General features: G+C 47.6%; 1 protein-coding gene across 6 annotated transcripts; it reads left to right on the top strand.

The window, feature by feature from the left end:
* The first annotated feature begins 12 nt into the window (after positions 1 to 12).
* On the top strand, positions 13 to 16,582 carry LOC310684324 (guanylate-binding protein 7-like). Of its 6 annotated transcripts, none has more exons than XM_083455280.1 (11): positions 13 to 1,167; positions 2,391 to 2,636; positions 3,980 to 4,107; positions 4,632 to 4,741; positions 5,990 to 6,195; positions 7,464 to 7,697; positions 8,594 to 8,874; positions 10,234 to 10,446; positions 10,927 to 11,029; positions 13,404 to 13,597; positions 14,832 to 16,582. In XM_083455280.1, exons 2-11 carry the CDS (start codon positions 2,459 to 2,461, stop codon positions 14,958 to 14,960), a joined length of 1,776 nt encoding a protein of 591 aa, XP_083311406.1. In that variant the 5' UTR covers positions 13 to 1,167; positions 2,391 to 2,458; the 3' UTR covers positions 14,961 to 16,582. The 6 variants fall into 6 exon arrangements, with proteins under 6 accessions (XP_083311406.1, XP_083311405.1, XP_083311407.1 ...); XM_083455279.1 differs by having other exon boundaries at positions 13 to 1,249; XM_083455281.1 differs by having other exon boundaries at positions 876 to 1,167; positions 4,632 to 4,779; positions 5,983 to 6,195.
* Positions 16,583 to 17,716: the final 1,134 nt, after the last annotated feature.

Here is a 17,716-nt window from a genome sequence, read left to right as displayed (position 1 = left end):
CACTTCTCCTACCTGGGCAGTTATCTTTCCACAAGGGCCAACATTGATGCCGAAATCCAGTATAGCCTGAGCTCTGCGAGTGCAGCTTTCTCCCGATTGAAGTGCAGAGTGTTTGAGGACCGGGACATTCGCAGGGAAACCAAAATGCTTGTTTACAAAGCTGTTGTACTACCAACCTTACTCTATGCTTGTGAAACGTGGAACTGAGAAGATTGATAAAATGAGTGAGTTCGGATGACTTTCTAAGGTTTTCCCATTGAGCCAGTACACAGATACGTTTAACAGTGAATTGCTACGTTTGGTATTGACACTTTCCCTGTTTTCCTTTGTTGGAGACCTGGGTTTCAGCGGGGAGTCGTCGGCTCCTGAGCTGAGCTTCCCTTGCAGATATGTATGTTGCAGTTATTTTCTCTTGACACGAGAGGATTTGGTTTGACGGGTGAAAAGGCAGCGAAATACCTCTGATATGTGTACGAGTGAATGGTAATGTGCAGCGGAGACTCTTTGTCTTTGCCTCATGTTGTGGAGAGGCAAGACTCGTGTTGTGGTGGTGGGGAGGTCTCTCACCCCCCTTCCAATTTCCCGGTAGCAGTGGGTGCAGACGTTTCACTGCGGACACGTGTAGGCAGCAGGCGTAGCCTGTTGCCGCGTCCCCGCCCCTTCTACAATCCCTAGAGTCAATATCACTTATTCCCATCTCCCCTTTCCTCCGAGGACCAAGAGGCGGCAGACCCGGGCCTTCCTCGCTCCGTTTCATCCTCACAACCCTGTAAGATCCAGAGTCTTTCCCTACCATGGGGAAAAGCGGAGGGTGGGCGAGAGCGATACAGAGGCCACACACACACAAAAAAAACCGTCTAGGATAATGACTCGGGAAAGCTGATCTGGCCTTTCCCACGACCGTGGCAGTGGCGAGAGGAGGACCAGGCAGGCTCCAGAGATGGGACTTTCCCCGGGGAGGGCGAGGCGAGATCGCGTCCCGTAAAAAAAACGCCCCTCCCCGCAGCAAGCGAAACCGAAAGTACAGCTGCGCGTCGGCGAAGCTTGAGCCACGGGGGTCTCTAGGCAGCGGCTCCTTCGCTGGGGGGAAATCCTGCGGCTCCCTTGCGCTGCTTTCCGCACCAGGACGCGCCTGCCGTGCGCGCCGGATCAGCGTCCCACGACCAGGTTTGCGCGCCGGGTTCCGCCACTTTATTTCTCCCTAAACTTCCAAGAAGGGATTGCGTAACGCGTCGGAGGAAAAGGAGGGGTGAGTTTGCGCGGAGGAGTGAAGGGGGGCTGGGGAGGAAGTCTTTTTGCTTTGTCTTTTTTTTTTTTTTAAAAAACCTTTTTAAACAAATAAAACAACACACTGCAACAAACAATTACGATAAACCACAATCTCTTCTATAATGCATTTGTATCCGGAGGGTGGGTCTGGGTGAAAGTCTTTGGAAAACCAAACAAGCTATGATTCCTACCTCCCAAACAAAGCCAGGCACAGAGCTGTTATTGTAGCGAAATGTTTTGGGAGGCAGCCAACGTTTTATTTTTAGTTCTGTTCGTGCAGGTCCTCTGCTGGGAGCTGTAACTCTGTGAGGAGGAAAGGAGTCTCCTAACAGGAGCCAGCCCCGTCCCCCTAACAGGCTACAGCTGTTTGGGAAGTCATGGCTGTTCAAAAGGGCTTTCAGTGGTGTAGTAGAGCCCTTAATTGGCCCCAAAGCAGCGTGATATACCATTTGCACTTGGGGAAACTGGGTTCCACCAAATGAAGGAAGTCGGGTTTTCTGAGCCCTGAAAGAATAAAAGGTCGCTGATCAGGGAAAACAAGAGAGGGAGGTGTGTTGCTTTATGAAGTACAGATGCCCTTTGAACAGTGAGTAAAATATGGCTGTTTCACAGTGAATGTCCAGTGTGGAAGTGGAATGTATTAACCTTGAAAATGCCCCAACCTCTAACCAGCTACCTGGACCATCACTCCAGCCATCCTTGGCAGCAGCATCTTGAAGTATTCTCCTTCCTTGCAAATACAAATCAACACATTGCTTTTAAACAACTAGCAATGCAGTCCAATTTTTTTTAGGTTCTTACTTATTAATAGAGTTAAAGAACTATTCTCTTTCTTGTCCCAGAGAGAGATTCAGATAAGCAACTTGCTTCTCAATAAGCTGGCAGTTTCTGAGAGAGACCCAGACTGCCAAGGATGAGTCACCAATTAAAATAAACACTGAAAATAATTTTCCATCCCCTTGTTGCAGCTATAGCTGCAAAAACACTTTTTTCTTTTTTCCTTTATTGCACTTGTACAATTCTCTGCAAAACAAACACCCTGCAAATGCAGACCACTAAGTTTCATACACAATGCACACAAACGTAGCGTTTTGTGAGTGTTAAACTTATACCCTTTGCAGCATACAGATTCCTCAGTGTCCCCAGTCTCCTTCCTGGCCTGGTTTTGGCTAGAGCTCAGCCAAGCATCATGGAAGAGCCAATGTGTCTGATCGAGAACAACCCCAAGGAACAGCTGCGGGTCAACCAGGAAGCCCTGAAGATCTTGCAGAGCATCCAGCAACCTGTGGTTGTGGTGGCCATCGTGGGACTGTACCGCACTGGCAAATCCTACCTCATGAACAAGCTGGCAGGAAAGGACAAAGGAGGTAGGAACATAAGACATACTTTTGTGGGGTTGGGTATGGCCCACGGCATTTAGCTGCCTGTGGCAGTAAAGCAAATGGTTCCCCCCGCCCCCCGGCTGCTGTTGCCCCATCCCCAAGTTAAATTATGTAATACTCAAGTCTAGTCAAGTGATTTTGGTATTTGAAGCAGAAACTCCTCCAAGCACATAGCAGAAACCACTGCCTGTTCATTACACCCAAAATCTGCTGCCCAAGGTGACGTTCTCACTCTACCTAACAGTAGGACTGGCCCGTATATTTGCTCTGTGAGCTGGCATTCAGGTCCTCCTTGCAGACTTGCAGGAGAGTTGCTTGCAGGTATCTGATTGGCCACTGTGAGACTAGAATGCTGGACTAAATGGGCCAGGCTTTCCTTATGTTCTTCAGTGCAGTGAAGCCTTTCCCATTGACTCCCATCTCTCCCCCCCCTTCAGTACAAGAGGAGCTTACGCTCTTGACCGATTTATTTTATTTCAACCATTTGTATGCCACTTAGCACAGTAGTTTGTAAGCGGTGTAGAAGGGATGTTACAAAAAGATATAATCAAATCAGTTTAAAATAACCCCAGATCATTCTGCTGGAATAAGAGGCATTGTCACTGAGTGCCAGAAGTTCAACAGTGAGGGGGGAATTGTCTGCCCTCAGCCTGAAGGAAGTTCCATATAACTGAACACATAGTTCCCAGCGGATAGGAGCAGTGTGTCTGAGCTATTGGGTGAACCATTCACAGTGAGTCCAGCAAAAATCTCAACGATCAGGCAGGGATATAAGGAACCACCGGAAGGCCTTGGTGGTGGATCTCAGTATCCGGGCAGAACGATGTGGGTGGAGATGCTCCTTCAGGTATACTGGGCCGAGGCTGTTTAGGGCTTTAAAGGTCAGCACCAACACTTTGAATTTTGCTTGGAAATATGCTATGCTTTGAACATGGACATCTATGTATGAGCAGATACTCCTGTTTTCTGTACTACTAGGATTCCCGTGCTCTCTGGGGCTGTGATATCACCTATACCCTCAGTGCATGTGTGGACATCCCTGACGGGGTTTGTACTCTATGGGCTCTGGGACCAGGAGGCATGGGGTTGCTCTGACCTCCACATCCTCGTCTATAGGCATGGAAAACTGCTCTAAAAAGTGTACCCAAAACAGTTAAGGCAATTTCACACGACCCAGAAACCTGAGACTTGATACACATGGCGCCTAAGGCACCTTGATTTACCAGCAAGTCAGAAGTGTTGACATTGTATGTTTTCGTTGGCAGTGGTTGAGAAATTGCAGAGCTGCATGCCTCACCGCTTCTGTCCTTCCCATTTCTACACTATAGGTTTCTCTCTGGGATCCACAGTGCAAGCAGCCACCAAAGGTATCTGGATGTGGTGTCGCTCACATCCCCTGAAGCCTGACCACACCCTGGTGCTGTTGGACACGGAAGGGCTGGGTGATGTCGAGAAGGTGAGTTAGGGGTGGGGGCAGCCAGGATAGCTCACCACGGAGCCCTTACCTGCAAGAGGACTTCAGAGATCAGGGCCATTCCCTAGTCAGCAGGAGGCACACTAGGATGCAGTGGGATCAGGACAGCACCCCGGGGGCCCCAAAGGGTGGAGAGATTTCCGAGAGATCTGAGATTTCAGACAAAAAAATTGCCAACGTTTGCATTCTTGTCCCATGCCAGGAGTGGAAATCAGTGGCTATGACCCATATTGAAATGAACAGGGTGCATAGTGACAATGCAACTTGCTTACTTGATGCAATTTCCACAACCAATCACATCAATTGTTTAAGTTGCGGAATTTTGCTGCAGCAGACAGCCAGACAAATAACAGTGTTTGGCAAAAGATGAACCGCAGTGGAATGGAAACAGTGCTGCGTATGACACATATGGTTTATGATGCCATCTTACGCCCCTAGTGGAGACCTCGGTCCAGTTCTAGCGCCTTGTTGCCCTGGAGTTTTATGCTCACTGGCCTCCTTTGCAGAGCAACCCTGAGAACGATGCGTGGATCTTTGCCCTCTCCATTCTGCTTAGCAGCACCTTTGTCTACAACAGCATGCACACCATCGACCAGTATGCTCTGGAGAAACTGCAGTATCTTTTTGTAAGAGTGCTCCCTGGCAGAAACACGGGTTAGTGAAGTGTGTGGGAATCCTAATGCTGTGTTGTTTCACCAGGCCCTTGTCAGGTGTGACGGTGAGGGCTCCAGGGTCCTTAAATGAGAGGCAGGAGTCTTTTTAAGTGAAGTCTGAAAGGGCTTCAAATGAAGGAGCTGGAGGGGGAGAGAGCAGACTTTTCAGAATAACACAGTACCTTGTAGAGGGGTCTTTGTAGAATTAGAATTTGTTGAGCTTTATGGAATTGGGAGCATCTGTTAGAGGGATTAAGAGACTCTAGTTCTGTTTGTACAGCCTCCTTCCTCTCCAGTTTATAGAATCATAGAGTTGGAAGAGACCACAAGGGTCATCGAGTCCAACCCCCTGCCAAGCAGGAAACACCATCAGAGCACTCCTGACATATGGTTGTCAAGCCTCTGCTTAAAGAGGCTTGACAACTTTGCTGAGCAACTTTAAGTAAGGTATAGCTGTAAGTTAAAAAACATTATTAAAAGATGGGGGAAAGGAATAAGAAAAAGGGATAGATCCATCAAAGGGGAAAAAAGACTGGGGTCCCATTTTGCTGCATGTTTTGATGGTGTGAGGATTCCTTGCATACTCACTTTAGCATTTATATTTTTTAATTTAGCGTTTTCTAAAACCAAAACACCTAGGGAATTATGAAGCTTAGTGCGGTAAGTGAAAATGCCAAGCCATTCCAAGCCAGGGTGATTTTGATTTCTATGAGGGCAAATCCAGGTTTAAAAGAAAGGCACATAGTGCCATTTCACTGCACAATTCAATGAGAAGTAAAATGACTTGCACCAGAGACATGTAGTTTGGTGTGTGTGTGTGGGATTAGACTTCTCCCTTGGCATAGGCTTGGCTAACCTGTGGTCCTCTAGTTGTGGCTGGACTACAACTCCCACATCTCTGACCATTGGCCTGAATCCCCATCCCTGAATAAAAACTGAAAGGGAGAGAGTCAGCTGAGATTCTCAAGGAAGGATGTTAAAACAGCCTTGGTGCTGTTACTGAGAAGGCCCTGTCTGGTGCCCCAGTCCGTTGTGTCTCTGAAGGGCAAAGGAAAGAGAACCTGACTTCTGGGGATGATCACGAAAAGGTAGACAGAGGATATCAGTATAGATATCACAGACGCAAAACATTGTAAGGAGGGACTGTTGAGAAACTATTATTGTATTCTGGGGTGGGGAAACACAGCTCATTTCCTTAACTGAGTCCCCAGCTACGTGTCTGAATTAACTGAGCATATCAAGGTGAAGACATCGGCCGGGCAGAGCAGTAACAGATATGATGAGATGCCTGATGACTTTGCCTTCTTCTTCCCAACCTTCATCTGGACTGTTCGGGATTTCACACTGCAGCTGAAGCTGGATGGGTGCCCTATTTCAGAGGACGAGTATCTGGAGCACGCACTGAAGTTGAAGAAAGGTGCTGTGGGGAGCTTTCCTTGCTTGAAAAGATTGGGCCTTGCTGCTTTTGAAGCGGAGGCCTAGTAGGGTTGCTTGTAAAGAGCCAGTGTGGTGTAGTGGTTAAGAGCGGTGGACTCGTAATCTGGTGAACCGGGTTTGATTCCCTGCTCCTCCATATGCAGCTGCTGGGTGACCTTGGGCCAGTCACACTTCTCTGAAGTCTCTCAGCCCCACTCACCTCACAGGGTGTCTGTTGTGGGGGAGGAAGGGAAAGGAGAATGTTAGCCCCTCTGAGACTCCTTAAAGGGAGTGAAAGGCGGGATATCAAATCCAAACTTTTCAAATCCAAAACAAAACCTGAAAGTGGCTTACAAAAAGAATGCAACGGTGACATTACCAGTACAGTGGTACCCCGGGTTACATACACTTCAGATTATATACGCTTCAGGTTACAGACTCCGCTAACCTAGAAATAGTGCTTCAGGTTAAGAACTTTGCTTCAGGATGAGGACAGAAATTGTGCTCCGGTGGCGCGGCAGCAGCAGGCGGCCCCATTAGCTAAAGTGGTGCTTCAGGTTAAGAACAGTTTCAGGTTAAGTACGGACCTCCGGAACGAATTAAGTACTTAACCCGAGGTACCACTGTACAATTAAACAGTTTAAAACTGCATTGCAGCGGGATTGAACTAGATGCTTTCCAATTCTATGATTCTTTGATTCTAAAACAGGTTCCTAATACTTTTTTAAAAAAGTATTTAAAATCCACAATAAGATAAAAACCAGATTTTTTTAAAAAAGTCAACATTCTGCAGGTCTGGATAGGCTTGTCCAAGGAAAAAGTGTTTTAGCAGGTGCCGAAGAGAGCATAGGGAATGTGATTGCCTGATGTCAGTAAGCAAGGAGTTTCAAAGTATGGGTTCTGCCACACTAAGAGTGATTTCTTGCAAATGTGGACCTGGTATTGCATGGCAGCTGTGCCAGTTATGCAGGTCAAAGCAGTCAAGTGAGCAGATACAGTGGAACCTTGGGTTATGTTACCCTCAAGTAAAGTCAACTTCGGGTTGTGAAAGTGGCAAACCCGGAAGTGTTTCACCGCTCGCGCATGCGCAGAAGTGCGAAAACTTCAGTTGCGAAAACTTCGGGATACGGCCGGACCTCCGGAACGGATCCCGTCCGCAACCGGAGGTTACCACTGTATATGGTGTAAGGCAGCCTTGCAGGTAAATGGTCCCAAGCTGTTGAAGCACTTTATACTAACGGTATTATGTGTAATTTGATTCTATATTAGATGCCCCCGAAAAGCAAGATCTTCCAAAGAAATTCCTGCGGCAGTATTTCCCCAAGCGCAAGTGCTTTGCCTTTGAATGCCCAGCGTCGCGGAAAGACTTGGCCGTCTTGGAGGACCTCCCGGAATCAAGGCTGAGCGCAGAGTTCGTGAAGCAAACGCACTGTTTCTGCAGCTACATTTATGAGAACGCCCAGGCCAAAGTGATTCAGGGACGGCACTTGGTGACTGGGGCATGTGAGTAGAAGCAGGGGAAAATATACTGAAAAGACTCCTGGAATATTCCATATGGGGCAGAGGTTGGGCATCTTTGGCTCATCAGGGTTCCATTTTGACTTATGAGGTCATTTTTTCCAAAACCATAACCGCCTGTCTATTAGCTAATATCAGTCCAATGCATGTGTGACATCAGCTGTTGGGTGAGGGGGGGGGGGCAATTCTATGTTGGCTGCTCATACCAGTTCTCCACACAAAAAACTGGCCCACGCAGCCAGTACAGCAGGATTAGGGCTAATCCTGCTCCATTTTTCTTTAGGGAACTCACCCATGTAGCCAGAGCAAGGAGGATTTAACCCTCATTCATCAGGTGATGAGTGGGGAACTCAATCCTGCTCGGTTTGGCAGGATCACAGCTTCCATTGAAACAAAGTCCCCCTGTCCCCTCACTTTAGCAGTGCCTTTCTTCCTGCAAGAGGCTTTGAAGTCTGAACTTCAGAGCACCAAATTGAGTGACGTTATTGTGACGCCAGGTGATGGTCAAGTTGCCCTGCCCACTTCTCACATTTGGTACCAAAGGTCAGTCCTCATAAGAATCCGGTTCATGAAGCCAAAGAAAATTCCCAGTCCAAATGCGGGTCTACTCAGAAGCAAGTCCCATTGGATTTGAGGGAGTCACTCGCAAGCATAGAGAGGATTTTTAAAAATCTTTTCATTTCGTTCAAGAGGCCAAAATTTAGACATTAGTTCTTTGGAGAAGGGTCTGATGTTCTATTAAAAAAAACCAACCCTCTGGATTTTATGAGATAAAACAGCTGTTGCCTCCATGAGTTCCCTGGATGAAGAAAGACAGAAAGTTAATGAAATAAAATAGACAACCGAGTTAGCCTGCCCTTGTCTTCCTCTCCCTTTTGCAGCCCTGGGGAGCCTAGTGGAGACTTATGTGGACTCCATCCGCAACGGATGTATGCCTTGCATCGAGAACGCTGTGGTGGCCTTGGCTCAGATCGAGAACCAGGCTGCCATGAAGGATGCTCTGAACCGCTATGAGGCAATGGTGGACCTCATGTTGATGCCTCCCACTGAGGACGTCGCAGAGGTTCTGCAAGTGCACGCTGTTTGCGAAGAGGAGGCCATTCGAGTGTTCCTGGCCCGTGCCTTCAAGGACGAAGACCAAGTGCGCCAGAGAGAATTAGGGGTACGGGATTCTATGTCTCTCGTGGGAATAGGATGTTGGCCCTATTGGTTGGTCTCCTAAGTTCAAAGAACCTTTTCTGTCTGCTGCAGAACTCCTGTGCATCCCAGCAAATCCTGGAGCACGTTCTAAGGCAGGGACAGCCAATGTGGTAGCCTTCAGATATTTTGGACTCTTAGTTCCCACCATTCCTGACCATCTCCCATCCTGGCTAAGGATGATGGTAGGTTGGGAGTCCAGCAACATCTGGAAGGGAGCATATTGGCTGTTCTGGTTCTAAGCATAGGATGCTGCTCAGGCCTTTTGGACCACATTCTTGCCCTGAGTAAAGGGAGGGGGTATCTTGGACAACATTGAAGACCCTTCTGTGACTTCAAGTTACAGGGGAAGATTGACTGTGGTGGAGAAGCAGTATTTCAGGGAAGCTTGTGCCCCCATTGATCTCCTTTTTAAAATAAAATAAAATACTTTTTTGATATTTCCCCCATTTTTAACGAAAGGAGAAATAGCATCTTAATCTGAGTTGTTCCCCTATCATGTTCATGAGTAGGGATGGATTAACCTGTCAATTTTGGTTTCTGTCAGTTGTTCGTTTTTCCAATCTTAAATGGGAAAATCTCATTGCGTTTCCAAGGAACAGCAGGGTTGCCCAGAATATCACCTGAAATTGCTCCAATTAATATCTGGGCCTAATTCAGAAAGATTGGTTGGAGATTTTTGCCCAAGTTTAGGATGAACCAGCTTAGATGGCGGACTGTGAAGATCAGGGCTGTTGGAAGGAGTGGACCACCTGTGAACTGTTGGTACTAAAGGGTTAAGAGGTAACAAGTCGCTCTAATCACTGAGCAGCTGGAGGTCATTAAGCATCCAGGAATGTGAGTTAGTTTGTATAAATAGTCAGTTCACCCGTGTGTTTTTCCCTGTCCCTCTTTTTGACCTGACTCGCAGACTCTGTTTGTGGCCATGGGCGTGTTTGCTGATATGAGTTAATTTTAGAGTGGAGTTTTCTTTATGCCGGAGATAAAAGCATGTGTGCTTTATCGCCAGGGTTTTTCTTTTGTAAATAAAGTTTTTTTCCTGAGTTCCAAAGTGCTTGCTCCAGGATTCGTCATTGAAAGGTACTGACTCTCCTGCCTTCTTCAACCGCTGCATGAAATTCTCTGCTAAGATTTATGGCGTTGGAAGCGCACTGGACGTTTACTTAACATTAAACTAATTAAAGTTTAATGGACGTGAACTGCTTTGGTCAGCTGGACCAGCAAAGAGGTTCAGGGTTGGAGAACTCCTGGAACAGGGGATAACAGGCCTTTCTTTATTAGGGAACATCTGCTTTATCTGACTCTGCCCACCTCTCTCCTCCAGAGGCAGCTACAAGAAAAACTTCAAGAGTTGTGCACTCGCAATGAGCAGGCGTCATCAGACCGTTGCCTGGCTGTGCTCATGGAGCTATTCCAAGAAATGGAGGAGAGGATTAGCAATGGAGAATACGCAGTGCCTGGTGGTTATCAAAGGTTCCTCGAGGACCAGAAGAAAGTAGTAGAGAAATATCACCAGGCGCCTGAGAAGGGAGTAATGGTATGTTGGTCACCAACCTTGGCTTCTCTGCTCTTGCATGGGGATTCCTGTTTTCAGTGGGTGCTTCCAGATGGGAGCTTAATATTACAACTGGGTCATTTGGATATTGCAAACAGGTCACTGGCAATAGGATTTTAGTTAAGTTTTTCGTATGGTAAATCTAGATTAAGGGGGTAGGGGGGATATGGACTTCCTTTTTGATGGCAGTAACATCAGTCACATGACCTGCCCCATACATTTAAAGCACATAACTTCCTCCAACGAATTATAGGGATTGCAGTAAAACAGTTCCCAGGATTCCTTGGGGAAAGCTGTGTGCTTTAAATGTGTGGTGTGGATCATGTGACATGTGAGGTCACTGTGAAAATTGTGTGTGCATGAGGATTACCAGTTCACAATAGATACCCATCTGGAAGTGCCCAGAGCCGACTTTATGATTCTTCAAGTTCCAAATGAGCCACCTCACTCTCTTCTCTTCAGGCTTCCCAGGCCCTACAAGACTTCCTGGAATCCAAGGAGACAGCAGCCCAGTCCATTCTGCAGGCTGACCAGACCCTCACAGACAAACAGAAGGAGCTTGAAGGTGAGCGCCTGTCCAGTAGCCTTCGTTTGCCTTGAAGACATACTGGCCCCAACAGGCCATTGTAGCTGTGAAAATATGATAACACAGTAAACAATGGATTGTATCTACAGACATACCTCGGGTTGTGAACATGATCCATGCGGGAGGCACCTTCACAACCTGCAGCGTTCACAGCCTGAAGTGCTGCATCTGCGCATGCACACGGCATTTTGCACTTCTGTGCATGCGTGAGTGCCGAAATCCGGAAGTAACCCGTTCTGGTACTTCCAGGTTCGGCGCAGTCCACAACCCGAAAATGTGCAACCCACAGTGTTTGTAACCCGAGGTATGACTGTAATGTACAACCCAGTGAAGTTAATGAAGAAGAGGAGGAGTTTGGATTTGATCTCCTGCTTTATCACTACCCGGCTAACATTCTCCTTTCCCTTCCTCCCCCACAACAAACACTCTGTGAGGTGAGTGAGGCTGAGAGACTTCAGAGAAGTGTGACTAGCCCTAGGTCACCCAGCAGCTGCATGTGGAGGAGCGGGGAAGCGAACCCAGTTCACCAGATTACGAATCTACCGCTCTTAACCACTACACCACACTTAATGAATCTAAGTTAGTCATGTCTGTTAAGTTCAATTGGTCTACTCTGAGTAGCACCAGCATTGGACACAACCCACTAAGACTCTGTGTCGGTACAGTGGTAGGTACTCATTATCCCAGACATTCTCGTCCTAAGAAGTTGTGTGAAACAACCTGTGTCGCTGTATCAAGCACCTCCCCAAGTGGTCTGTCGCCTCTTGCGTCGTTCCACCTCAGGTGATGCCAGCACTGCGTTTTTGGACTAGACCAGCCCTGAATGCAAATGCCCTGAATTCCCAGCTACTCCTCCTACTGTGCTGTTCTCCATCTGGGAGCAGGTTCTGCACCTGGCAAAAGTGGAAACTGCGAGGCTCCACCGCCTTGAGGTGCAAAAGACAGGAGGACTCCTGCACCTTAGGTAGTTCTGCAGAACCTGCTCTCAGGTAAGGAACAGTGCGGTTAGAGGCATAGCTGGGACCCTCCGCCGGCAGAGGCAATATGTTTCTGAATACCAGCTGCTGGGGTTCACAAGTGGGGAAAGTGCTGTTGTGGTCGAACCCTTTTTGTTGCCTTTGTATAAGCATCTGGCTGGCCCTCATGAAAAGAGTTTGCTGGACTAGGTGGGCTGCTGACCTGGCTAAAGCACCCTGCAGAGTTGGAGGAGGGCTCCCAGGAGTTCGGATATGCAGGAATTCCAAAGAAAGATGCCCAAACCATCAGAACGATCAGGTGTAACGATTTATTAAAGAAGGGTTCAAACCTAGAGCAAAAGTCTGACAGCTCCCTCCCTCCCCCTGCTCACATCATTCCATGGGACGGACTGCAGCAAGGAGATGGCTTGTCCACACCCAAGTAAAGATACACACAATCTTCATGGGCTCAGTGCTCTAAACCACTGGGCCTCTTGGGCTTGGCGATTGGAAGGTTGGCGGTTCGAATCCCAGTGATGGAGTGAGCTCCCACTTCTCTGTCCTAGTTCCTGCCAACGTAGCAGTTCGAAAGCACGCCAGTGCAAGTAGATAAATAGGTACCGCTGTGGCAGGAAGGTAAATGGCATTTCTGTGTGCTTGGGTTTCTGTCACTGTGTCCTGCTGTGCCAGAAGAGATTTAGTCTTTCTGGCCACATGACCTGGAAAGCTGTCTGGGGAGAAATGGCGGCTCCTTCAGCCTGTAAAGCGAGATGAGCGCCTCAACCTCCTAGTCGCCTTTGACTGGACTTAACCATCCAGGGGTCCTTTACCTTTTACCTTTACATCACATGGAAACACAGGTGCCTGTTATTAACCATTGCCTCTAGCTATGCCTGGGGCCTGTGGATACATCAAAGCATGTGAAGCACACATGAGCTCAGTGCTGCAGCTGCTACCAATTAGGCAGGGGTCATCTTGATCATCAATATGCAAAGTTTCCAGACCAGCTTACCTTTCAGTTCAACACACCAGGCCTGATCCAGGAGGCTGTTCTTACGTTCTTCATTACAAGAGGACACTTCATTAAGCGTTGCTTGCACAATGAGCAGCACCTACTTAACATTCCCTCTTCCACCCAGCTAATGTGCAGGAGCCGTGACCCACCTAAATTACAGGCCACTCTAAAGAGCAGGGCTCATTGCAGGGCAGGGAATGGGATGGCTATGACCTTCTGGAGGTGGCTGGACTGCATCTCCTGTCCCTCACTAATGGTCACAATGGCTGAGACATGCTGAAGACCCAACTGAGATCTGGAAGGTCCCCTCTGTTCTACTGCTTGAAAAACACCACTGGTGGGAGAAGACATTCCTGTTAACTGTGTTCCTCCCCCACTATAGTGGAGAAAGCCAGGGCTGAGGCCGCCAGGCGGGAAGCTGAGCTGCAGAGACGGATGCAAGAACAGGCTGAGCAGATGATCCGGGAAAAGGATCGGAGCTATGAGGAGCACAAGCGCCAGTTGTTGGCCAAGATGGAAGAAGAGAGGAAGGCCCTCCTGGCTGCGAATGAGAGATTGTTGAACCAGAAGCTCCAGGTAACAGCCCTTCCCTGCTCCCATATTGTTTGCTTTTCTTAAAAAAGATGTTTCAATACATGCAGTTCCTTATGTGTAGGTCTCATGGTCAGCAAGGGCACACCAGTAAGTGGAGCCCTCCAAAACTGGTGTTTCATTGTATCCTGCAACATGTTCTTGACACAATGGTTAGTGCACTAGGGATGGCTATATTATTCTATAGGCCACAGTCACACCATACATCGAAAGCCCCTGTGATACCACTTTGAACAGCCGCAGCTTCCTTCAAAGAATGATGGGAGCTGTCGTTTGGTTAAGGATGCTGAGAGTTCTTTCAGAGGCCCCCTATTTTTCACCCCAGAGCTATAATACTCAGAGGTTCCCTGTGAAAAGGGATTGATTGTTCAACCCCTCTGGAACCACCCTTCCTCTTGCTTCCTTGGAGGGAAGCTAGAGAGTAGAGCATATGTAGAAGCTAGCCTACTGTCAGACACAGGTCTCCGTTGTTGGTGAAGTTGACTTTTCAAGGAAACGAATATGCAACTTGGCCTCGTGGTCTCAGCAACACTCCCCAGTAGGTCTTGCCCCATGGAAGGGTTGCCAGGACTGAAGGTCCCTGTCTTCCACCCTCTCTAAGACTCCTCCTGGATGTTTCCCAAGCAGTCTCAAACTGCATTGGCATGCCTCTGGCCTCTTCTCAGCCCATCTTGGAGACAATTGGAGCCCATCTCAGAGACAACTGGAGTTTGTCGCAGCAGGAGAGGGAGACCTCCTGGGTTCTTCAGCCATCCCTTGACCACCTCCGCTCCTCTGCTTCAGCCTCAGAGTCTGAACTGCTCCCTGTCAGGTTCTTCCTGCTCACTAAAACCTGTGCCCCTTCAGCATCTGACACCTGCTCCTGTCCGGCCAGTCCCTGACACCTACTATACAAGGCTACAAAATTTACATGAATTACTCCAACCACTTTTGTTTCTGCCCCCTCCCATCACTGACATGTGCTCTCTGGAAGATGGTCCAGAAGGAAATGTGACCCTCTTTGCTTCATGAGCGGGGGATGAAACATGTTTTTGTTCATTCCTTGAAAACTTCCATGGATCCTGGGATCTGCTGGGAGCTGGCAGCTGTGGGTTCTGTTGTAGCCCAGTTCCATCTGTTTTGTGATCCTCTATTCCCCCCCCTCTCTCACACACAAAATGTGTTACAATTAACAGATGCTGACTTTGTTATGCATCTCTCCACCCCCTTCCTCTGACAGGAGCAGAGGCGTCTTCAGCAAGAAGGATACCAGCAGGAATTCTCAAAGCTTCAATCTCAGGTCCAGAGCTTGCAGTCTCAGATACAGCAACAGAGGAGTCAGAAAAGAAGAGGATGTGTGATCTCTTGAGGACTGCATCTCTGAACAGCCCTGATGGACTGAGTGAACGAAGGGGAAATCCTGGCCTGGCTTCAGGGCTGTGGATGTGGTTCAGCTGGGACGGGAGAAGGAGAGAGCTCTACTTTGTACCACTTTTAATAGATGTTTGCAGTGTGTATATGCGTACATGATAATTTTTTTTGCTGCATTTTCAGAAGAGCCGGGATAGGTCGCAGAATGGAGGTTTCTGTGTAAAGATTAAAAGTACAGTGGTACCTCTGGTTACAAACTTAATTCGTTCTGGAGGTCCGTTCTTAACCTGAAACCGTTCTTGACATGAGGTACCACTTTAGCTAATGGGGCCTCCCGCTGCCACCGCACAATTTCTGTTCTCATCCTGAGGTAAAGCTCTTCACCTGAGGTACTACTTCCAGGTTAGCGGAGTCTGTAACTCGAAATGTTTGTAACCTGAGGTATTGCATCCAGGCTTACAATGCAATCCTAATCATATTTACTCCAAAGTAAGTCCTGTTGTATTTAGTGGGGCTTCCTCCAAAGCAGAGTTAGGATTGAAGTATTAGACATGTTTACAACAGGTGAAGCCAGCTGGACTTCGTTAGACTTACATGATTTCAACAGGTTTGCTCTAAGGCTGTAGTTCTAACTTCATTGATTTTAATAGGACTTGCTTTTGATACAATCTTTATTGTCATTGTCCCATGCAGAACAACAAGTAGGCTTGGTTAGGGTTGCATCCTAACCAACCCAAGATTTTCAGCTTGAAATTATCTGAAGGCAAGTTAAGTGTGTGGAAAACCTATTTGGTTTAGATGTTTGGAACTGACCACTGATTTTTCTATCCATGAAACTCAGAAGGATGGGTTTTAGGAAATGGGAAATAGAGGTCATCCACCATCATCCCACTTATTTCAGTATGTGTGTCATTATTCCTGAAGGGCATCCTTTATCTTGGGCAAATTCACTGCACCTGTGTACTGACTTCTGTTTTAAACAATTATCTGTGTCTGTGTTGAGTGAATCAGTCTTCAGGGGGCATTTACAATGTTGTCTACGGTTGTACACTCAACTGCATTTTGATATGGAGGGTGCTAATATAAAAACAGATGGTTGGGTCCATCTCTTAGGAAGAAGATAGGAAGCTGCCTGATACATAGTCAGATCACTGGTCCATTTTATTTTGTCTGCACTGACTGGGGTTTCAGATAGGGACATTCCCAGCCCTATCTGGAGATGCCAGGAATTGAACCGGCGACCCTCTGCATGCTAAGCAGCTCCTCTGTCACTGAGCTACACCTTTGCCCCTCTCCCGCATTGCTAAGAACACTCAGAATCAGCTGTGTGATGGGGCTGTTGCTGCCCAGTCCACATGTACAAAGCAGCTAAGGTGGAGAATCCCTCATATTTGGCTCGTGGTGCTGTGTGTTATGAACTGGTCTGCAGCCAAAGATGGGTGAATGTGTAGCTGCTGTGCTTTTGCAACCTCTGAATTCCTCACCCCAAACCCAGATTCCTCGCATCCCTCCAACCACCAGCGATCTGCACTATTGACAAGGGAAGGAGGAAGGAATCTAGTCAGTTTGCTGGACTGGGGCGGCAAACTTATTTTTTTAAATAAAAGCTTCTGTCTTTGAGTTCTCCTGCTTTGTTTCTAGTCTCTTCAGCTAACAACTTCTTTTGAAATGTTTTTATTTTGGAGAGCTGCTGTACCAGCTTGCGTTGCCAATTCTATCCCATTCCAGGAAATCGGTCAATCGACATTCTTGCCGAGGGAAAGAGTTCAGGGATCTCAGTACCGCTCACAGGTTAGGACACCATGTTAAATCTTAAAACTAAGACAAGGAACTAGTCGGTTCTCAATATGACAGTTGAGCAAGCAGACACAACTGCCTCATTTGCTTGTGAAGCAATTTCTCCATTGAGAAAGACTTGCGGTTACAGCTCATTGCGGCTAAAAGGTCACCCCTTTGGGTCTACTCAGTTTGGACTGTCACAGCTTTCTCCATCAAATGCAGACCCTGAAATTTGTTTAAAGAGTGTCTAGTCAAGTTAAAGGAAGGCGGGAAGTTATGAGTGTGGTTGGGTGAGGAAATAGTAAAAAGTGAGGTCAGAAAGAAATGAAATGCAGAAAAGTACAGGATTGCGGCAATTCTGAGGACGCAAGGTGAGAGACAGGCAGAGGGGTGCAAAAAAGGGAAGGGGAAAATGAGTGGCCGCTGGCTCCTGCCCCATCAGGGCAATATTTGGGGGCAGACGTCCAGGGCTCCAGGGCCAGGCTTGCTACTGCAAAAGACCGAGGGGGGGTGTTCGCATTACTGCCTCAAAGTGCAGTGAAGTTTTTGAGGGTTTTTGTGTGTGTGTGCATTTCTCATCTGACTCCCTCCCTCCCAGCTCCTTTTTATCTGTAAAAGAAAATAACAAGCATTTGAAACATTCAGAAATAATAATTAAAATCAGCCATATTCTAAAACCATGACAGGCTGGATATTCAATCTGCTCGTAGGCCCCCCTCCCAGGTTGGTCACCCCTGTTCTGGTGCCACAGAATAATTTTGCACGCCACATCAATCTGAGGTGCAGGGTTCAATTTTCATGGAATGCAGGTCAGTGGTGACTGTGGTGTCTTTATGATATATGGTTTATTTGCATATATAAGGTAAAGGACCCCTGGATGGTTAAGTCCAGTCAAAGGCGACTATAGTTGCGATGACACTCATCTTGCTTTCAGGCAGAGGGAGCCGGCGTTTGTCCACAGGCAGCTTTCCGCGT

The sequence above is a fragment of the Podarcis tiliguerta genome, assembly GCF_965153285.1.
Source record: "Podarcis tiliguerta genome assembly, chromosome: 8".
Lineage (NCBI taxonomy): Eukaryota > Metazoa > Chordata > Lepidosauria > Squamata > Lacertidae > Podarcis > Podarcis tiliguerta.
Note: the sequence above shows the minus strand (reverse complement) of the source record. Positions and strands in the feature narration are given on the sequence as shown.